Here is a 22,595-nt window from a genome sequence, read left to right on the forward strand (position 1 = left end):
TCATCTGGAACCCACCTTTACTGAAACCTAGAAAATACTTTTCCCTCACAAGAACGATCTGAATGCTAGCACTTTCACTGCAAAGCTTCAGCCTCCAGCTGGTGCCAGCTGCACGTATCGAGGTTGATCCCGTGAGTAAATGTTGATTTTAAACAGCCAGGGAGTCAACTCCTCTGGCAGTGTTGGTCTATGGTAGGAATGAAGGGAAGTGGATTTTACCGGGCACCACGTGTGCACGTGCAGCCTAGCACTTTAACTAAAGGGTATTTTGGAGAAAGTACTTAGTCTTCCACACATATCTATAGAGAACAGAGAAGTTTCATTCCTTTGATGAGACCAAAGCGTTCCCGGAGTCCAGCCAGTAAGAGACTGCGAACCTGCTTCCCCCTGCCACCTTCACACGATCTCCCTCCTGGACTAAACAGTTACTGCCACAGTACTTAAAAAGGCAGAAAAATTAAACATCTCCTACCTTTTCCAGATCTCAGCTCTTGACGGAGCTAAAAAGGTCACAAGTGGAGGTTTTCTTCAAATATTCAAAAAGTGGATCCTAACGTTTAAAGAAGATGCTGACTCATAGATGACTAGGCTGAAGGTTACAGGGAAGACTAAACATTTATTTAGAAGTTACAGTGTTTGTTTTTACAGAGATATGCTGCCACAGAGTATTGATTCTGGAAGGTTTGTTAATGCTTATAGGACTATACACATCTCAGTCTATTCTCATGGGCATCTTCTGAAAACGCTGCCTGTAGTACCAGGTCCACTGGTCTTCACGAGTGTCTTGGCCTGTGACAGCGTGGCCCTTGCTCTTCCCTCATTGTCATCGTGAACAGTGCCCGAGATTCTTCCTTTCACAAGCTTCTCTGGGGGCCTTGTGCAGCCTCCTGGGTGGTGACAGAGGTGGCAGGGCTGCCTTCTCAGTCCGTGATACTCTTTCCCAGTTGAATCCGGTATTGTGGCTTCTTTGATTCCCTTCTCATACCTCAATGGGGAGGATTCCCTACGTCTCTCCAGAATTATAAAAACACATATACATTTATTTACAGGTGCATAAATATATAAATATGGCTATTATAGAAAAATAAATACCAATTTTCTGTCTCTTTTTAAAAACAATATATATAGTCTTTCTGGGATATTGGTTTCTGTCTAAATTGTAGGAGGTGGTGTTTCAAAAGATACATGCAGCGGTGGGCTGGGGGAGAGCCGTATCCCAAGCTCCTGCCCTGGGTAGGTGCCCGTGGGGTGCTGGGGACACCAGTCTCCTCCACCCACTTGGCAGGAGTTAGGACTGTCCACCTCTTCAACTGGGACAAGGCCCAAGCAGCACGGGGGCCCTGGGGGGAGAGAAAAGAGGGAAACATTAAAATCCAGAGCTCAGTGCTACTGGGTCAGTCTCTCTCTGTGATGGGAGTTGGTTAGACAAGCCCTAAAAGAGAGACAGAAACATACAGCCATGACGACACTGATGCTCCCTTTAAGGCCTCAGAGACACGGGGTGGGCCACTTGTCACCCGTGTCCCACCTACACATTTCAGTGGTGGAGCCACAGGGGCTCCCAGCCACTTAGCCTGTACCCTGGGGCAGATGAAGTCAGCTAAGCCTTGAAACGTGGAAGAAAGAAAGCCCTGTTCTTTCCACATGAAGCAGCTAGTCTACCTGTCTGGTAGGATTTCTGGGCATAATCACACCCTAGTGGGGGTGTCCAGGTTTGATGATGTTGGGGTCTAGCTCCAGGAGGTACTGGTCTTAGAATTTTATCTCGCAGAGACAGGGTCTAGGACCTGTGTGCGAACGGACCGTTTGTGCTATGGGAGCTAAGAGGCGTTAGCCAACGGTCTGGACCAGCCTGCGCTGACCCCCAAGAGCCTGGTACAAGGGAAGATGGTGGGACCGGCGGTGTGCACGGAGGCTCGCGGAGAAAAAGTTCTGTGGAAGCACAGCATTAGGATGATGTGAGAACTCGGCTCTTTAACGACTGATATAATCTCATTCCTTCATTAAGAGACAAGACCCAACAGAGCAAGGTAATGAGAGAACGCCTCTTGGCGTGAGGAGAGGCAGAAGGAATTTTTGAACGGTCTTGAAATGCCAAGACCGAAAGGGCTTCCTTCTTTGAAATGGAGACGTGTCCTCTCCTGGGCCTTTGAGGGCACAGCTTGCCAAGCTGGACGTGGACCCAGCTGGTTCACCCGCGTCGATCTGCGGGACCGTGCCTGTCACTCCCAGTCTCTCCCACAGGAAAACCGTGGATGACTCTCCGCGCCACCTCTCTAGGCCACTGCTGGGTTGTGGACGCCTGCCTCATGCCATCCCCAACCCCTTCGATTTCCTGCCCTGGCACCAACCTTGGTGAAAAAGAGGGTCCCAGGTGGCTTCCAGCCTAGGACCCTGGGGTCCGTTCCTCATGCATGACTGGCCCGTGGGGGCAGGCTGCTCCTGGAGGTGGTGACGGTCTTGGTGGGGCTGGAGCAGCTGGTGAGTGGGGTCCTCAGGTAGTGTACACAAGAAAGAGTCATCCTCCGTGCTAGACTTGGGAACCCTGCAAGCACGAGACCAGACACAGAGGTGAGGTGTGGGCAGAGCGGGCCTGCGTCCCCAGGGCATGGCTGCTGCCTTGAGGGCGTCAGAGCTGGTCAGGGCTCCGATGGGGCAGGGACTACTCCCCTTTGAACATTAAGAGGTGTCATAGCACCACTTCTCTGGGTCATTCTAGTCTATTTCCATTTTATTCCTGCACGTTCTGAGTGTATAAGAGGATGGGCAGTCAGGTGTCTAGAGGCGTGGGGACAGAGCCAACTCCATGTGGCAGCTCTGGCCTGCCAAGGGAGGGACAGATTTCTGGGAGGCCCACCTATGCCTCGAAGCAGAAAGAGCATTATAACTGCAAACCCCACCGAGGAGAAGGGTCCAGATAAGCAGGTTGTCAGATGTGGGTCCCCTGTCTCCTCTCAGTGACTGAGGTTGGGTTTGAGGGGAAGGCGGGGGTGGCGGGGGCTCAGTTACCTAGGCTTCTGGTGGCCAGGTGGGTCATATCCAGTTCCAAGAACGGTCTGCTTTAGCAGGCTGCTGGGGTCATCCTGCTGCTCAAAAGACTGAATAACGAAAAGGTCACATCATAGTCTGAATGACTTTCCTGTTCAGTGTTCAACAGAATGAGCTGCTCCTGACTAGAAGCCAGACACAGCAGCCCAGGGTTAAAGACTAGGAGGGAGGGAGCCAGGAGGCAGCCCCCCCTGCTCCCCCATCCCAGCCCCCACCTATTTGCCCACATTCCCAGGACCACGTTACCTGCCGAAGCGCCCCTGGGCAGGGCTGCGGAGGCTTCAGGCCTGGGTGGCCCATGGCAGCTGCAGGGCAGCCCCTGTTCATGTGGATCCCACTGGCACAGGCCCGTCCACCGGTGCCACTGAGGTAGGGCTGCCCACCGGCTCGGTGGCTTGCGAGTCCTCCCAGTGGTACCATAGTGTATTGGCAGGAGGTGGACAGAAGGGCACTTTGAGGAAAACCCAGGTCTGTGGTATGTTCTGGAAGGACAGAAGGACAGAAGTACGCTTAGGCCAAGGGGGCCCAAGGCGGCCTCTGATACCACTGACATCTCAGGAAATTTCTGATCACAGAGGGATGAAAATATTCTCTCTCAGAACACTCTTCCAGTCACCCACTTCGCTAACATCTAGATTCTTTTCTTCGGTGGGGAGAAAGGTGAGGAGTGAGAAGGGCACAGGTTAGGAGGACACAGTGAGTGAACAGAAGGAGCAATATTTCAGTCAGACAAACTGGCCAGATGTGTTGTCACTTGAAGCAGAAATCAGCGAGCACAAGGACAAGAGGGAAAGCCCAAGGGGTCTACAGACACAGAGAGGGGGCAGCGAAGGGGTGGGGTCCGTTTTCAACATGAGCGTGTGGTCAGAACAGCAGCTTCAGAATTTACAAGGAGTTGGAGCCAGACCAGCACTGAGGTCCAGAGATGAGGAGAGGACAGAACACTTGCCACTTCATACGTTCCACCCGCCAGGGTCCACGAGCCGGGAGGAAAGGGCCCAGGCTTGGTGTACTCTGATCTCTCCGAGCTCTGCGGGGGGCCTGGAGCTTACGCTCTAGTGCATGTGAAGCAGGGCACCTGCAATCCTGCCCTGGGTGGAGGCCTCCTCTGCCTCTGGGAGCACGCCCCCTACTCTCCTCCCCTCCTCCCCAGGCTCCTTCCCCTTAGTGCTGGGGGGTCACTCACTCTGCTTAGACCAGGCCCTCCACAAACAGAAGGGGATGAAGGCGACGATGATGAGGACGATAGAGCCCAGGACGACCCCAACAATCAGGTAGGGCAGGTCGCTGGAGCGTGCCACCATGGCCCCGGTGCCCACCGGCCGTTCTATGGTCTCAGGGGGTGGCAGCTGAGGTGGGGCCAGAGTCAGGGGTGGGAGCCGACCAGGGTGACCAGAAGACTTCCGGGCTGTAATTGTGGATAAGACTCACTTCAGCTTCGATTCCTTGACATTTCTCTCACAGCAAATAGGAAACACCACCAACAAACCTGATTCCATGGAAATAGGAACCACCACCAACAAACCTGATTCCATGGGTGTGGGAAATGGGGTCAAACACACAAGGCAGGGCCTCAGACTCTGTATTAGATGAGTGTGGTGTCCAAGCTCAGCACGAAACTGGCCTCTGATGGGAAATTTGGTGCTGCAGGACGGTACTGGGAATGGAAGATCTCACCTGGCAGATTAAGGGATGCACGGGCCTAGGTCTGAGCCTGGGCCTAGAGCAGGGAGATGCATGCAGGTGGTGAGACTCTCCAGCACAGACGGTAACTGGGCAACACCAACTCAACAAGATGGTGACTCCTCCCCTGGGTTGTGCTACTGTCAGGGTGTGCCTGACCTTGATCACTCCCTTCCAGAGAGTCTTCCCCCAGGCCTCTCCCACAGCACATCGGTGATTTCCTGCTACCTCTCCGAAGGCTGCTGCTTATGTTTTTCTGTCTTCTCCTTAGAGCCAGGAGGCTCTCTAATCCCTCCCAGGCTACGCACCCTGTGCTCTGTTCTGTTCCTGTGACTTTAACCTGTGTCCCAATGACTGCCAAGTACCCGTGCCCAGGGCCCTCCCCTGCTGGGAGGCCTGCTGCTGCTCTCTGGGCATCTCGGAAGAATCCGCTGCAGGGAGTCACCGAGTGGTTCCGCCGGTTCCTTCCTGTCTCGTGGGCTCTGCTGCTCTTCTGGCTTCCCCGGTTCAATAAATGGCAACATCATCCATGTGTACGTTATGCCGGACACCTCATGGTTCGCTTTGAACGAGGTGTTCAGCCCTGACATGCTAGCCCTGAACGAGGTGTTCAGCCCTGACATGCTAGCAATCCCTGGTGCCACCTGTACACGGCCTCAAAAGAGACTCAAATTTGGGGTGGCTGGGAAGCTCAGTCAAACACCTGACTCTTGATAACAGCTCCATTCATGATCTCATGGCTCATGAGTTTGAGCCCCACATCGAACTCGTGGGATCCTCTGTCTCTCTCTCAAAATAAATATATAAACTTAAAAAAATTAAAGACTCAGACTGTCCCTTCTCTGTACCTGTACTTCTCAGCTCTCTCCTGTCAGCCCATCACAGGTGTCCCGTCAGACACCTGTGAGCTTTCTCGACCTCACAGCCACAGAATTCTCGGTGACCCAGTGCCCACTGCCATCCCTGGCCACTCCCTGGGCATTCTCTCTCTCTCTCTCTCTCTCTTTCATCCTCCTTCCCACACCCTTCAACCACCTGGCCCTCTGGACCAGAGCGAAGCCTTTGTGGAGCCTCTGCTCTTTGTCCTGGGCACTGTGTGGGAGGCCCCTGATACATGCACAGCCAAAAGTCCTGGATTTACCCCTCTCTTCACTGTGTGCGACAAAAGAGGTTAGGGAGTGCACACAGGAGGTGCTGGGTATTTGCTGAATAAGTGAAAGGGTGCAAAGCTAGAAAGAAAATGTTACCCATGCAAGGAAAATGGGTTCTTTTTTCCTCTCCATTCTCCTTCCTTTGTGATCCTCTCCTGAGGGTCTTCTTTACAATACACTCAGGTTATACACTTGCAGTGTTTGCAAAATGGAGATGGAGATATCTATACACTTGACTGGTGTGCAAATATTAACAAACTTTTACGTGAAGATGTTTAACATGCTTTAGTGCAGAGAAAGAATCTGGGCTTGTAGTTAGATAAACTTGACCTAGAGTGTGCTCTACACCCCTAACTGGCTAAAGGACCTTGGTTAAGATACATCATTCCCTGATGCTCAGTTTCTTCCCTAACACATGGGGTTGTAATTAAAATAAGTAAACCAAGCAATATAAGTGCCAAATTTTATAGGAATATAGTGTTTATACAAAGTTCTAACTTAAGAATGGGTTCTATTCCATGAGTTCATGGATGAGTTAATTCCCAAGTTCCCTGAAGCCACCACAAAGACAACCTAATTCATACTTGGGGCACAGGCAAATGAAGAGAAGGGTTAAAAGTGACAAAGTTTAGGGGTACTTGGACAATGAAGAGTCTTCATGGGGAAGAGATGCCACCATACCACGTGGAACGGTGACTTTGTCCTGGGGGGCTGAAAATAGCAAGAGGAGGGTAGAGAGCCTAAAGAGACTCACCTTTGGTTTCACAGATCATCACGTTGCTGAACTCACTCTCCCCTCCTTCGTTGAAGCACTGCATCTTAATGTCGTAGGAGGTCTCTGGCTGCAGGTGGCTGATGGAATGCCAGTATCTATCCCCTGGGAAAGACAGCAAGAGAGTCAGTCACACACGGTGACGTGTACCACCTGGTCTGCTTGGAAGCAGTCACAGTCAGGCTTGGACAGGGGCGTGTGTCTGGGCTGGTGTCATGAACGGGGTGGAGGAGTACTGTTGGAATTTTTTTTAGGTGCCACTCAAGTTCCTGTGGTCCCATCACCATGGAAAGGAAGCATCTGGATTTATGAACTTGACCCCACGTGGTGCAGGAGTCAATGATATGGACACAGATGTTCTGTGTCACACCAGCCCAAGTTTTAAACTTTCATCAATAGCCACCCTTGCCCACAGAGAAAACCACATCCCCCAGATTGCTTACCTTCCACCATATCCTTCTTGTAGTCACTGTCATTGTCACTGTCTGTGGGTCGATAATAGATATAAAATCCATGGATTGGGGTGTTGTTGTTACTGGCTGGAATATACTACAGGGAAGGGAGAAGAAACAGGTTTGACAAGGGATCAGAGAAGTCATCATGGGAGCAGAGGCTGGTGGACAGAACTTTTACCCCAGCCTGGAGTTTCAAAATTCACTGAAGGAGCCTGGCAAATACTTCTGATGATACTCCCCAAGGCTTTCTGGGGAATGTTGTGAAGGCCACTTGTTATTTAGCCTGAAGGTCCTCCAGCTTCTGGAGACAAGGAACAGACATTTCTCCAAAGGTCTGAGCCCCCTCTGAACCTGTCTGGTACTGTGAGGATGAGTCGCTCTGGCTCAGTTCCCAGGTACACGGGGGTTGGGGGGGGGGTGCCTACTCAAGGGGAAGGCCTTAGAAGAAGGGCAGAACAGAAAGGGGATTCCTTCCTGCCCTGGCTTCAGCAACCAGCTCTCGTAGTCCTGAGGCTCGGCCCCATCTCCCCTCTGCAGTCCATGCAAGGTCACTTACCATCCACTTGAGCATGATGGTGGTCTCGTTGACGGCATCGGTGAAGGTGATGTAAGGGCCTGCCACAGGCCTCTCGTACACGCGGCCACTATAGCTTGACACCACGTACGGCCGGGAAGGGGCGCTGGGCTCGCTCTCCCCCAGCATGTTCAGAGCCCTGACACGGAACTTGTAGGAGGTGCCTGATGAGAGAGGCTCACTTGAATCCAGGAGCTGGGAGACACTTCTGACCCACCCACCCCAGCACACCCAGAGCAGGGTCTTCCGGGTAGCCCCCAAATGCAAGTCCCTAAAGGACACAAGAACTCCCCATCTTTTTCAGAAAGGAGCCCCAGAGGGGATAGTTAAGGACCTCTATGGAGAGATGGAGAAGGAAGGACTTGTAGGGCAAAGGGGACACCACCAAGAGCATCCAATGTGAGCAAGATGGCGGGTGGAGGACCAGCAGACAGCAGAGCCTCCAAAGCTCTGACTGTCCTCTGAGCGGTGGGCAACAACTAGCGGACCAGGGGGGACAGCAGCCAGACCCCCTACCTTTCTCTAGGCCAGTGATCTCCACCGAGAGCCGGGAAGGAGGGATGGCGCTGGTGGCCAGAATCCAGTCCCCCACTTTCTTCAGCTTCTTGTACTCCACACGGAAGGACTGGATCGGGAAGCCACCATTCCCACGGGGAATCCAAGTCACATACACTGACGTCTCCGAGGCCATGGAGATAGTGGGCCTGTCAGGAGCTTCTGGGGCTGGAGGAAACCAGACATGACGGAGGAAGGAAGCAGGAGGAGGGACACAATGAGGCGGTGTACTGTGACTGGACTCGGCCTGCTCCTGACTGGGGCCTATTTTTCCACCTAGTCCTCCCCCTTGGTGGCTATATCAGATCTTCCAGGGCTACCTAGGTCACCCTCTCCCAGAAGAAGTCCTTGAAGCCATGCTGTAAGCCGTGCTTCTGCAATGTCAGAGTGTGCGGCGGGCCCAGAGGCAGCCGCTCCCCCTTCTGTGCTCTCTGGACCCACAGGGCCAGCGCCCCCTCCCCACGTCAGACTACGTTTTACTTGAAAAACTCCAATCTATGTTTTCTAGCACGGTTGGCTGGGGAGAGTCCAGGAAAATGTCACAAGCCTCCCGGACCTACGGAACAGGACCCCATTCCACCTGCAGCAAAGAGCCCTGTGAGGCAGTGGACCTGCTTCCGGTTCTGAGCGCAGGCTCCCTCCCGCCCCTCTGAGCTGCTGGGGGCTTACGAGAGAGGCGGCCGTGGTCTGGCTGGCTGCTGCTCTGGGGGCTGGCTCCAGGGTCATCTCTCTGGATCTGCTGCTCCTTGCTGGCTATGATTTCAGGCTTGGGCCGCCGTCCTGGATGGAAGTGGGTGGAGACCAGCAAGTGGGAGAGTGTGGATTAGGTGACCTTTTCCAGATAGTTCTTTCTGCCTGAGACTTTGCTGGGGGGTGGGGATCTGACAGGGTGATGCAAATAACGTAGGACAATGTGGGTTGATTCCTAGCTCTGCCTGGCCATCACAGGGTGTGTGTGTGTGTGTGTGTGTGTGTGTGTGTGTGTGTGTGTGTGTATGTGTGTGTGTATGTGTGTGTGTAGCAGGGCACAGAGCCCAGCTGGTGGTTCTCCTCATGAGAGCCGGGCCCCTCAGCCTGGGCTCACAAACCAAGGGGAGGCAACAGGTAGAAGATAAAGTTCAACGTGACTGGCGGGGCAAGGTAAGCAGGACTTCCCACCTGAGCCTGGCAGGATTTGCGCAGGCCCTCAAACCCCCGAGCTGGCGGCAACGTCTGACCCTCACCAGTTCGGAAGGTGACCATGGCCGTCTGGCCTTCGCCTGCACAGTTGTAAGCTGCCATCTCCACTTCATATAGGCTCCCAGGGTCGAGTCTGGTGAGGGTCAGGCGGTGCTGGTTGGCTGCAATGCTGGAGACGGTCCAGGTGTCAGAGGAGTTTGTGACCTGCTGGAGAAGGTAGCTGGTATCAGAACTTGCATCTCAGCCTGGAGCCACCGGTGGCTGTGGTTCACCTACAAAGCAGAATGGAGTCTAACAGGGTAGGAGGTGGGGAAGGAGAACGGGCTGGGATTGGGGAGGGGGGCTGCGCGGGGCGCACGCTGGTCCTGCCGACTCTGGGACAGCAAGGTTGGCTCCCTGGTCCCTCAGCTGACCGGCCCATCAAAGAACACTCAGTGGGGACGGTCAAAAGGCCTGATGTTGCTGAGTTTCTCCAAAGGCGGCCTCTCTGTATTTCTGAAAACCTCCACATTTTTTTTTAAAGATTTTTTTTAATGTTTTATTTCTCAGAGAGAGAGAGAGAAAGAGAGAGAGAGAGAGATTGTGTGATCAGGGGAGGGTCAGAGAGAGAGGGAGACACAGAATCCAGAGCAGGCTCCAGGCTCTGAGCTGTCAGCCCAGAGCCCCATGTGGGGCTTGAACTCATGAACTGTGAGACCATGACCCGAGCCGAAGTTGGATACTCAACCGACTGAGCCACCCAGGTGCCCCCACATTTAACTTTCTTTCTCCTTGCTCTCTTTAAACCAAATAAACACAGTCTGTTCATACTACGGGATAATGATTATGATGATAAAAGCAGCAGTAGCACTGTCTGCTGAGTGTTCACTACGTGCCTATAAAGTGCTTTCAGGACAACAGCTCAAGGGCCAGGTGTTAGTTTTGTTCCCACTTTATGAAAGCTAAGGCTTGGAGAGCAGAGTAATTTGCTTAAAGCTGCATCACTAGCGAGCTCGGAGACTGTGACTTGACTTCAGGGAGCACATTCATAATCGTATGTAACTCATCCTAGGAAAAAAAAGAGTCTGGGAGCCAGAAAAGCTTGAGTTTCCCATTGTGTGAAACATTCTTACCAGCTGTGTGACCCTGAGCAAGTTCCCTAACCTCTCTGATCCCTAATCTTTTCATTTCTTTTTCCAAAAAAATTCCTAATCTTTTCATTTCTAAAATCAGGAAAATAAAAGCTCTCAGCTTATTCTGAAGATTAAACTAGATTTATATAAAGTGTCAAGCACTGAACGTGGCACACAGTAGGTTCCCAGCAAATGCCGGGCACACACACATCTTTAATGGCCCCACATTCCTAGCTCTTTAAAGAAAAAAATACAGGAGTCCAGGCTCCGTCCCCAACAGGCGATGCTGGGAGGCTGCCTCGTCTCACCTACCCCACGTCTCAGGACAAAAGGCTTAACTGCCAACTGTGCACATCTCACAGTCTGCTGGAAGCCAAAGCCGTGGTTTGCTGAAGAATTAAACAGCTGGTAGGAAAAGCTCTAATCCCCAAGCAGAATATTCCAAAGTAGAACAAAACCTACTATTCAAGGGACAGGGATGGTCTGGGCTCATTTATGTCAGACTTCCAGGATTTGTTCCAAGGGGAGAAGTTTTCACAAACTGAGAATGCTCAGTAGCACTGGAAACCCAAACACAGGAGCCCAGGGTCTAAAGATGCATCAGGGAATGGAACCGGCTTCCTGAACGTGAAAAAGTGAAAATGAGTGGAATGATTCCCAATCTCCTGCAAGAGAAGGGGGCTGTACACACAACCCAGACACCGATTTTTCACTTCGGGGTCCTGTCTTGCGTGATGATCTTTAAGACCTGTCAGTCCCTCAAGAAAGGAGCTGCTGCTTGCAAGACATCATTCCTGTTCGGCGGGGTCCACCTCGCAGCCCCAGGTGTCCCTCAGGCCGGAGCTTAACAGAAGCCAGAGCCCCCAGCAGGGGCACAGTCCTGTCCCTCTCCCTGCGTCCCCTTCTCCCCTGGCCCTCCCAGCGCTAGCCTCGAAACAAAAATAAGAACTAGAATGGTCATTAGTCACTGTCACACAAACACAGGCCTCAGCCTGGCATTTCCGGATCACCATGCACGGCCTTTGCCAGCCTGCCTCTTGGTGAGGCAGTCTCATGGCTGCCTATTGGCCTGAAAAATAAGATTCTGGTTCTCATTGCCGGTTCTGGTCTCCCGGGGACCTGAGCACGTGGCCTCTGCCCTGATCTCTGTCTACCACTCGGAGATGGATGTGTCCGGTTACACGGGGAAACAAGGATTCGGACCAGTCCTGCCCCATAACCTGGTCTGAACAAAGCTGCTTTTTGTTAAAAAAAAGTATTCACCCCCTTTGCTGGCTGTCTATGAAGAGGCCAGCGGGCCACGGGTTAGGGAGAAACAGCCCCCCAAGCCCCATCTCGGAGGCGGTTTGGCCTCAGGTGTCTTCCCGACGGCCCAGTGTGTCTGTGGACTTGTCCTCCCCCGAGGTCATGAAGGGAAGGGACAGAATGAGGTTGCGGGCAGGGTCCAGGGCAGGGGAAGGGCTACTGTGTGGCCAGTGCTTCGCACCACAGGGGGCTCGGTGGGTTGGTTGTTTTTGGCGGGGGAGAAGAGTTGATAAATACTTTCAGTTCCACAATCACATATTTTCAATACTTTCCACTAAGTGCACATAGCCCTTTTATAAGCAAAAATACCATGAAGGTGTAATAAAATGCAGCATTTATGATACATCATCAAATGACACTTTTAAAAATCCATTTAAGAACAATAATCTACTATCTAATGGCTTTGTTGGGCGGGTGTGGGGGGCAGCAGCACACACCTGGGATGAACAGAAATGCTCTTCAAGGACATTTTCTTAAAGGAAATCGCATGTCCTTCTCCCCAGGGGGTAACATGAGGTGAACGCACAGCCTCGAACGAGGGGGGCAGGCTGGGGGCTCTGTCCCGCCTCAAAGGACACTGTCCAAGAGCACGGCCTTGCTGGCTGTCCCACACCCTGCCAGGGCCTGGGGTTCCCCTCCCCCGACACCTCCTCAAACACCCACCTGGACAGGCTTCCTTCTGTCAAAGAGAAGTGGCTCAGGTCTGAACAACACGATGTGCTTTCAGCTCAAATGCCTGCTTGTCAGACCTGAGCCACGGCGAGTCCCAAAAACTGAGGGGGTATTTTATAGCCCTCAGAGAAAATACTCGTTCACAAATATTTGTTTCCCTGGCCTTCGAGCTGGCTTGCCCAGTTCCTGCAGGGCTGTACCCAGAGGAGCTGACTTTGGTTAAAAAACAAAACAACAACATCGACAACAAATGACAGAGGCAAGAGGGGAGGGCAGGTGACAGTTGCCAGGGAGACTGTTAACTCTCTTCAGGGAGGAGAAGTTGGTGGTGTGAGCGCCTGGGAAGCCAGGGCACAGAGAACCCGGAGGAGCACACATGACTCTTTCCTGGGCCTCTGAGGGTCCCAAATGCCTCAACTCACAGCCAGCTTCCTGGGAGGTGGTAGGAAAGTTCAGTGGAGGAAGGTCATGGTCAGCAGCAGGGAGTGCGGGAACTCAAGGGCAGGTGGCCAGCAGGCAGGACCCCCCAGCCCGCCTCCCGGAGGGGAGGTCAGCACGACGCCAGGCACCATACCTTGCGGTGTTTCACCACGTAGTAGAGGACAGGAGCCCGGCTGCCACCCTCGTGCCGGGGCCGCCACACCAGCTCGTACGAGTCGGTCTTGGAGGTCCGGGGTGAGCTGAGGATGACGGGCGCGTCGGCAGGAGCCACCTGCCCCTTCTCTACGGGGCACTGTGGGGAAGCTGGCTGCACGGACGTCGGGGGTTTGGGGAGCCCTGGGCGCCCCCTCGGCGTCTGGTCAGGGCCTCCAGGTCCGGAGGGTGGCACGGGAGCTGTGGCAGTGTCTGGCCTGGCATCCTGCCATGGCCGCGGGGTCGTGCCTGGAGGACCAGGAAGGGAAGAGGAGGGAGAGGATGTTGGTGCCCCGGTCACGTCGTGGGCTGGAAGCAGAGGGAAGTCAAAGGCTTCGCGCTGGGGCAGAAGAGCAGAGATGAGCACGGCACTCACTGCTGGGCCCTGTGGGAGGAGCGAGGGCTGTGCCGCTGCCCTGCCCGGAGACGCGCGCAGGCTGGGGCCTTGTACCCAGCTCGTGTGAGTGCTCTCTTCACGCCTGAGGAAGCTGCACCCTCCGTCTCATGCCTACACTGGGGCAAGGGACGAGTGTGTCCCTTCACCGTGGGGTCTGAGCACCACGCACAGCCTGGGCCTTTCCCTACTCCACCGTAGCCGCCTGGAAGGTGAGAATGGGAAGCCACCTGTGAGTCCCCTCGGAGAACCTGAGAGTCCAGGACAGGCCACGCGTCCTTCAGGAAGCATCTGCAGAACGTGCCCACACTAGTTTCTCCCCTACCTGACCTCCTGCACCACAGACGGTTAGCATCTGATCATGTGGATTCAGCATTATTTGTCATCACAGTTTCCTCACATTATTTCCTTGGTAAGTTTTATCTCCTCGATGAGCAAGCTAGGTCTTTGTTATGTCTCTCTATCCCTCCCCAGCCCCCACCCCCCTGGCCCCAACACCATTATCTAGTTCAAGGCTGATGAACTAGATAAGTAAAGTAAGTAACTGCTTGGTCAGGGTAGGTGTCAACTGAGGTGGATCAAGGTGAAAGGGACAGATTTGCTTTTCTTTACTCTAGAGCAATGGTTGTTAAGCTGGGTTCCATGGAACCCTAGCAACCCACAGATTAAAAGCACTTTTAAAAATACAACAGGAAGATCATATCCGCTAGTAAAAGTGTACACTTCTGACTTTTCAATAAATTAATGTGAACTTGCACTTTCCAACTAAAAGCCACTTTTATCTCGTTTATAATGCTGGGGTTCCAAGTGGGATTTCAATTGAGGAAAGGGTTCTGTGAACGTTCAGCTGAAACCTCCAGCCTTTCGGCAGACTCTCACCTGGCCTGGCGGTCCTCAGCTGGACCACGGCGTGGGCACTCCCGACTTCATTCTCAGCCATGCACTGGTAGACACCTTCATCCTCAGGCCCCACGCTGACCACCCGCAGGGCCCTGCGGGACAGTCGGAGGCGCTGGCTGGAAGCCAGGGGCACGGCATTCCTCAGCCACAGCACAGATGGCGGGGGGTTCCCACGCACCTCACAGGTGAGCTTGGCGCTCTGGCCCCACGGGATGACCAGCTGGGACAGCTCCATGGTGACCTCAGGGGGCTCTGCCGGGAAACCAGAGCAGGAGTGACAAAGGGCCTGGGTCTTTCCCTCTAGGGCCAGACAGGCTGGGGGTGGGGGAGACTGCAGTCAGGAATGGTTCCCTCCTTCCCTGTGACTGTTGACAGAGGGAAGGAAAGGTCCTGTGTCTCTTCTGTGAGAGTCACGCCAGGGAAGGGGCTGGAGAAGGCAGTCAGGCACAGATACCTAGACCCTGGGATCAGAGCACCTCCAACTCTCTCCATCCTCCTCCATTAACCACTGGGCATGGGACCTCTCACAAGGCACATGACCCTATCCAGGCCTCAGGGTTTGGAGCATCTAGAAAAGCCACACTGACCAAAGAGAAGGTCGAGGAGAAGAAATTCTACAGGAGACACTCACCAAATACCTGGACGTTGTAGAGTATGACCGCTGCCCCGGGCTCCCCGACCCCATTGTCAGCCATGCAGCGGTAAGTCCCCGAATCCTCCTCACTGGTGGCGTCAATGAGGAGATTGCTCAGCAGGAAGCGTGTCTTATTGTAGCCAGTGACACTGGACCCATCCTTGGCCCAGGTGACCCGCGGAGGTGGGATCCCGCTGGCCACGCACTCCAGGATCAGACTCTGGCCTTTGGTGACAATGATCGTCTGGGCCTCCGGAGGGTAGATGATACGAGCAGCTTCAGCAGTGGAGCCTGGAGGGCCCAGGAAGTGAAGGGCAACGTGTGGGACCAGAACTCAGTGCAGGGGATCCCCTCCACCCCACCTTTGGGGGGTCCAGGCCCCAGGGAACAGTCCTCCGGGGATTTGGCTTCAGAGGCTTAAGACCTACATGAGGTGACTAAATTCCCATGGGCTTGGTTTCCTTGTCAAAAACAAGGACCTCCCTCTGCAGAGAGCTGTTGTAAGAGATGAGGTAACACATTGGAATAGCAGCACTGACCCAACATATGTATGAATAACCTTGCATGTTGGCAAAGAAAAAGATGAGGCATACAGAGAATGTGCACCCCAAGTCTAAGGATGAGCTAGGAGACAAGGATCCGAGGTATCCCCCACACTCCACCCAGAGCTCTCGGTTCCCAGTGTCTGTTACAGAGCAAGCACCTCACTGAGCTGGGCGGGACCCACTGTTTAAAGAGGTGCGTTTCTTTCACAGTATTACAGGTCCTCAACGCAAATCAACTACTTTGTCAGCTGCTCAGCTAAAGAAGGTGTGGCCTTTTTTCAACGCTGGGGAAGAAACCGCACAGCACTTATTAGAAGGCTGGTTGCTCTCCAACGTGCCGCCTTCCTCCATGTTGACTGTGTGTGATTTTGCTTTAGGAGCTAACCAGGGGGAGAGCCAGCTTTTATATGACCTGAATGCTTGGGAGGCTTTAAGAAACAGAATGCAGGGGCGCCTCGGTGGCTCCGTCGGTTAAGCGTCCGACTTCGGCTCAGGTCATGATCTCACGGTTTGTGACTTTGAGCCCCATGTTGGGCTCTGTGCTGACAGCTCAGAGACTGGAGCTGCTTCAGATTCTGTGTCTCCCTCTCTCTCTCTCTCTGCACCCCTTCCCTGCTCATGCTCAGTCTCTCTCTGTCTCTCTCTCTCTCAAAAATAAATTTAAAAAACATTAAAAAAAAAAACAGAATTCAAAATTACAGATACAGAATTCCATGAGGGAGGGACTGCTGAAGTTTGGCTTCCTTGGCTTCACAGTACACCTGTGTCTGGGGCTGACTCTAAGACCACACTCCACATGAGAGGTCCCTCCAGTGAATAGGCAGGAAGCCTGGAAAAGCGCCTGGCACACAGGAGATACTTGGCAAAGGTGCGTGTTGCTCTCAAATGACTGGGGGAGTGTGTGGGCCTCCATGGACCATCACCAGAGAGACGTGCCAGGCACACTTGAGCGAGCAGCAGAGTAGGCACAGCCCAGCCTTGTGCCAGGCAGGCCCTATGGCCTCAGATGGGCACAGGCAGGCCATTATCTCTCCTGTACACACGCTGTCAGCTGCTGAGCACTGTCCCAGCAGACACACCCTAACAGATCCCTGCTCAGAAAGTCCCACAGTGAAGGAAAGCTCTCAAAGGGCAGGAGGAAGGGACCAGCAAGCACAGCTACCCCCAGGGCGAGGCAAGGGCCTGCGGGAGGCTGTGAGCGGGCTGTGAGGGACCCCCGCTCCATCTGAGTCCTGGATGCTCCACTGGCCCAAGCCCCCCGGCTCCCATCCCCACTGCAGAAACCACAGACCTGGAGCACAGCCTGTGCCCACCCCGAATCTGCTCCCTCCTCAGCCCGACCAGCCTCTTCCATCAGTGAGACACCCCCTTGCTCCTTACGGCGCACGCGGAGCCTGTCACTGGAGCCCGAGGTTTTCACTTCCTGCGTCACCGGGTTGTAGGCAGCACACTTGTATGTTCCCTCATCCTCCTGGCTTGCATTCACAATCTGGAGGTTTCCTGATGGCATGATCAGGTAATTATCTGAGGAAAGGGAACACAGGATGAGTCTGGGCCCGGAATACTGCAGCCAGTACCTCCCAGGGGGCAGGCAGGGCAGGAGCTATACACTTGAATCCCCATAGGCCCAAATTGAAAATGCTATTCTCCCACTAAAACTTCAAGTCCAGTGCACCAGAAAGGCCGAGGAATAAACCTAACCAAGTAGCTGACAAACTGGCTAGCTGACTAGCTCCCCCGAGTTAGCACATAGGTCTCCAGAAGAACGCTTTATACGTTCAAGGGAGCTGGAGTAAGGTATAAATTGAAACAAGATTTGGGGTCCGCCAGAACTGGGCTTGAGCTCTGGATCTGCCACAGACTGTGTGATTCTGGGCAAGCTGCTTAACCTCTCAGATCCTGTTTCCTCATTTGCAGAAGGTACGACACATGCCACCTCAGAGCCAGCTTAAGGACTGAGGGCCCAGGCTGTACACACAGGTGATGAGATGATCATTCCTGCAAGCCACCAGGAAGGAGGGAAATGCATGGGATTTCCCACCAGTCTCTGTCAAGGTCACGCTCTGAGCCACGTCACTACTGAATTTCTGCAACCAGGGAGGAATATTCTAACTCCCAACCACCACCTTCTCCATGCATGTCACTGAAACCCTTCCCTCTGTGACCCTGGTCTGCTAGACTTTGTCTGCTTCTGGTCCAGAGGTGCCATGGGGGTGCGGCTCCAGGGCCGTGCTCTGCATCTTTCAACAGGAGACAGAGTCATGGCTTCTGGACACCCCAGTGGCTGGGGATAGTGTTTGGTCGGCTTCCTGGCAGACAAAGCATTGGCCCTCAGCTCTGAGCTTTCTGGTGGTGTGGCCTGCCCTCGGGGTTCTGGTGTCTCTGAAATCTAGGTTCACTAAGCCTGGTATCTGCCTCACTGGACTGCCCCAGGTAAGAGTGGCTTAGGCAAATGCTTGACAGAGAAAACCCCTTGACCCTCCTATGACATGGGCAGGCTTCCTCCAGAGAGCTACTGCCACCATCTGCTGGGGACAAAGGAGAGTAATGCTTTATTCCCTGCACTCTCCAGTGATTTCTGAGTGGCAAGATCAGGGGTTTTACCCTTTCCAAAAATAGTTTTCTACATTTTCTGTAGTGAACATATATATATTCCTGACAGGAATAGAAGAACATATATTCCTTTCATAACCAGGAAAAATTAAGGAAAATGTATAAATATCTATAGGATATTTTAAAAGGTATACATTTTGAGCTGTGGGTTCAGTCACGTAGGGTCTAGTTAGCCTTGAGTGGACAGTCAACAATGGGAAGTAGCTGACTTCATCTTGGGAGATATCTCTGCTCCTCATGGGCACTCTGGGGACCAAGGCTTGGCCTCCCCTGGACCAGCTGTCATGTACCCCGTGGCCTGAGCAGGAGCTAGGGCAGCTGAGACAGCCCCATCACTGGGAAGATGGGGAGAGGGAAAAATCCACGTCCCACTAAAGAGAGTCCTCTGCTGTGTGTGGGGGGAGCTCCACTGCCCCCCAGGGAACACTGCAGCTCCACCAATGGCTGGGTTCATCAGGCGGCCTCTCTCTGTACGCCCCAGGGGCAGGGAACACCGTGCTGATGTCTTATACAAATTTTGGAAGCTCAGCAACATCTTCCAGAGCCTCCAAGGATGAACAGATTCCTCTCAACAGGGCAGGCCTCCATTACAGAAGCTGATCCCTTTAGGATCTTGCAGGACTAAGTAGCAAGGTAGAAGACTGGACCGGCATGAGGAAGGGGCTGCTGGCATGTGGATGGGGATTCAGGAGGCCATAGTCGGAGGTGGTCAGATTCCCTCGTGGCCTTGGCCTCTGGGCTCCTGCCTGCTCACTCACCTCGAGATGCCTCCAGCCACTCTTGCTTGACACTGTATCGGACCTGGGCTTTTGGGTGGCTCTCAGGAAGGTGGCAGGCAATGACTGCTGTGTTCCCCTCATCTACTTCGATCACATGCTGCACGTCCAACTTGAAGTCCTGGAGATCTGTGGGCAGAAGGAAAGGTGCCAATGGGGCCTTGATGGAGGACAGAAACAAAGCGACATTTCAGTGTGGCTGATGCCTTGGGGTCTTCAGTCACAAGAAAACAGCTGCAGGAGTCTCACCCACTGGGGGCTTCCTGCGGGGTGGTCTGAGTCCTTCCTCCAGCCTTCTGTTGTAAGAGTTTAGAGGATGGAATGTGTGGCCTCTATCACTACATGGGAGTTCAGCTTGGTATATAGAAGCTGGAGGGTGGGGACATATGTACAGGATTCCATCAGGAGGTGCCTGTGACACAGACCAGCCTCTTCTGCTACACTGAGACATGGGGGTGGGTTGGCCAAGCCCATTGGCCCTACTGAACCTGGCTGGAGATGGGTCATGATCAAGGCATAAGTGCCCTGGCACAGCTCAGCAAATGGAGACTGATGGGAATGATAAAAGAGAATTGTGATATCTTTTTTCCAGTTAGGTTCCCTGGTTCTTCTTTGTCATCCACAGTAAAAGTGACAGGCCGGAGATTATGCTCAGTTACTAAGCGTGGCTATTAACAGGAAGACTGATGCTACCCGGAGCTATACTCCACGCCATGGCTGATCCTTCCTCAGGGCTGTGGGGCATTGGTAAGTGCTCTAAGGGCTTCCTAAGCCTCCCCAGTGTGGCTGACGGCAGTGGAATGATGGAGAGCTGAGGGTCCTGATGCCAGGAGCAGTGTCTGGCAGCATGGTGGCTTTCTCTTCTGACTTGGCTTGGTGGGAAGACTGGGATCTAAACTGGGAGAGGATGGATCTCCATCTGGAACAAGAGCAGGATGTTTCCTCAACAATCTAACAGTCCAAACAACAAAATTCTCTCTGTGTGAGCCGAATCACTGAAGCGGTTGAACAAAATGGGATACTTGTGCAACAAGCCACATGCCAAATTTACTGTTTCAGGACTGCAGCTGACTTGAAGAGAAGAAATAAAATAAGAGGGTTGTAAGATAAGAAAGAGGAGAGTACTGACCCAAATACTCCTTTGTAGAGGTGCTTAGAGAGTGCCTCTGGAGGCACTCCCCCCCACCCCGCCGAGTGTTGACCGCACCAAATTCTGTGCGCTCCTGAGAGCGGCCACCAGCAGAGCTTCCACTGCAGCTCTGCTGTAAGACTCCACCTGCCGGTGTTGTTTTCCCTGGAGACCCAGAGAAGGCAAGAAGGTGGCGGGAGCAGGCAGGAATCAGGTTTCTCACGGAAAAGGCAGTTAGCTACCAAAAACAAACTACTGTCACCACAGGACAGCACAGTAATCAAGGCACATAGTGAGGTCAGAAGGTTTCCCACTTGATGGAACTGTCCAGAAGCTCTCAGACAAGCTATGCCAGGACAGGAAAGCCCTTTTGTTTCTATGAGAGGATCACCGTCCCTCTGATTATGATATTAGGACTTTGCAGGGGCAGCGACCAAGTCTAAAGCTAACGCAGGGCCTGGCTCCAGTACGTTTCACTAAATGTTGAGTGACCAAATGAAGGACCATCTCGGAAACTGGGACCTTCATATCAGGCACCAGATGCCCATTTATGTCGCCTATGAACTCACATTTCCTACTTGTGTTTCATCTATACTAAAAGCTCAAGGACAAAGTCCTAGCACAACAAATTTTCTATAAATCTTTTCTCCACTTATGGCCAACCTTTTATCTAAGTATGGCTGTTTTTAAACTAGAATGTTTCTTAAGAGGCCACTTCCGGAGTCACAGAAAAGATGTGACATAGGTCTCACGAATGTGGAGTAGGAAATACATGCCGTGCACAAGTGGGTGGCAAAAGCAAAGGCAGACTGCCTGATTCATTTCTACTGCCTCCTTTTATTTCCTAGGGTGAACAAGTGAGGCCCATGGGTCAAGGGTGAGATCTCACTCGAAGATTTCTTCGGGTGGGTACAGAGCCTTTGGGACTTTTAAAGAATTCTCTCATCATCATTTTATATGTGTGATATCGGACTCTAGCTAAATTTGAAATTCCCAAGGGGCAGCCTATTAATTTTGCACTCCATGCCCCAACCCCAAGCCCCACGGCACAGTAGGCAGGAGACAGCAAATTCTCTCTAAATCCTTGTTAAATGAACGAACAATTTGGAAGGTTGAGCCCAAGGTCGGCTTCATGGGCCTGCCATCTGTATAGCTGCACGTGGCTCGGTGCCTAGAAGGGGCCAGCACGTGGTTCAGCGCTCTGCCATCACCATCTTCAAATTCTTACTGTCTGAACAAAAGACCCCACATTTTAATTTTGCATTAGGCCCCAAAAACTATGTAGCCGAGTCCCGGCTGAGCTGCTCAGCCCAAAGGGCGGATGTGTTTTTTTCTCAGAGGGGAAGGAGATACAGACTGCGGGAGATGGTGGATGGCGTGGGTGCAGCGTGTTCTGGTTAAATATCACTAACTGCCTTTCAAAAGCAATGCACGTAAACAACGCGAAGGCCTTAATCCCCCTCGGCACGGTGCGTGCCGTACCTGCCAAGTCAGGAGGATCTCCACAAAGAGAGCTATGAGCGACTGTCAGCCCAGGGGCATCCGGAAAATTCCTGTCATCAAGAAGCACTCTTTTCCACGGTCCAGTAAATCATTTTCAAACTGCTCCACCAAGAGATTGAGTTTTTTCCTCCTCCTCCTCCTCCTCTTCATTTCATTCCAAGGAAATTTGCCTCAAGCAAGAATATACTTAAACTTAGCAGATCATTTTACAAGAAAGGAGTTTGGCACCAGAATGCCATCTCCATGTTAATGGGCCAGGCTCTTGCCATTGTAACTGAAAGCTTATCCAGGCACAACTCACGTCCTCCGCTGTGTACCCACCTCACCGACCGGATACGAGAAAACATAGAGCATACCCCCCACCCCCAGTCTCTCTTGGCTCCTTCTGCAGCCTCTGACAATTGCTAAGTTGGAGACAGAAGGCTGTGCGGTGGGGAAGGCACAAAGCTGGGCACCGGTCAGCCATGTGGCCAGACAGCCCCTCTGTTCTGATGCCAACGTGTGTGCAACAGCCCATGTGGGCGGGACTAAGGACACCCCAGCTGGGCATCCAGCTCCCCACAAGGGCCTACTGGCAGGCCAGCCTTCCTGGCTTCCAAACAAATAAGGAGTAGTTCGGTCCCTGGCCCTGTCCCCTCCTTGTTCCTCCTAAGCTTAAGCCTTAGCTGCTGCTTCACTAGACAAACACATCCAACTTGGCTGCTGGAGCAAACATTGAGGTTCACTAAGGGATCAAAGGCAGAGCAACAAAGTGATGATGGATGTGAAAATCAGAGCACCCTTCTCTAGTGTTTTTAGGCAGGAAGGAGACTGGGGGTAGGGGTGGGGGTGGTGTAGAGACATCGTGATCAGTAATGGCCTAATCAGCCACCAGATGAGGCAGATGCAGAGATCTGGTTGGCCGCAAATGAAGGAAACCAGCCTGTTCCCAGGCTCCTTTGTCTGCGAAGCCGGTTTCCTGG

The 22,595-nt window shown here is 53.0% G+C and overlaps 1 protein-coding gene across 2 annotated transcripts in view; it reads right to left on the reverse strand.

The window, feature by feature from the left end:
- Positions 1–596: 596 nt before the first annotated feature.
- Positions 597–22,595, reverse strand: part of BOC (BOC cell adhesion associated, oncogene regulated) — a 69,446-nt gene continuing 47,447 nt past the window's right edge. Inside the window, exons 4-19 of one of the 2 annotated variants that reach the window (XM_077771845.1) lie at positions 18,984–19,130; positions 16,993–17,136; positions 15,065–15,358; positions 14,413–14,685; positions 13,081–13,388; positions 9,462–9,621; positions 8,908–9,018; positions 8,200–8,406; positions 7,666–7,847; positions 7,098–7,203; positions 6,637–6,759; positions 4,235–4,456; positions 3,295–3,530; positions 3,010–3,098; positions 2,352–2,545; positions 597–1,340 (exon numbers count right to left, since the gene is read on the reverse strand). In XM_077771845.1, the coding sequence (XP_077627971.1) occupies positions 1,153–1,340; positions 2,352–2,545; positions 3,010–3,098; positions 3,295–3,530; positions 4,235–4,456; positions 6,637–6,759; positions 7,098–7,203; positions 7,666–7,847; positions 8,200–8,406; positions 8,908–9,018; positions 9,462–9,621; positions 13,081–13,388; positions 14,413–14,685; positions 15,065–15,358; positions 16,993–17,136; positions 18,984–19,130 (2,984 nt within the window). In that variant the 3' untranslated portion in view covers positions 597–1,152. Of the gene's footprint in view, positions 1,341–2,351; positions 2,546–3,009; positions 3,099–3,294; positions 3,531–4,234; positions 4,457–6,636; positions 6,760–7,097; positions 7,204–7,665; positions 7,848–8,199; positions 8,407–8,907; positions 9,019–9,461; positions 9,625–13,080; positions 13,389–14,412; positions 14,686–15,064; positions 15,359–16,992; positions 17,137–18,983; positions 19,131–22,595 lie in introns of both variants that reach the window. The other variant, XM_077771844.1, reaches the window with a different exon arrangement.

This window comes from Crocuta crocuta, unplaced genomic scaffold (assembly GCF_008692635.1).
Source record: "Crocuta crocuta isolate KB4526 unplaced genomic scaffold, BGI_CrCroc_1.0 scaffold56, whole genome shotgun sequence".
In the NCBI taxonomy this organism is placed as follows: domain Eukaryota; kingdom Metazoa; phylum Chordata; class Mammalia; order Carnivora; family Hyaenidae; genus Crocuta; species Crocuta crocuta.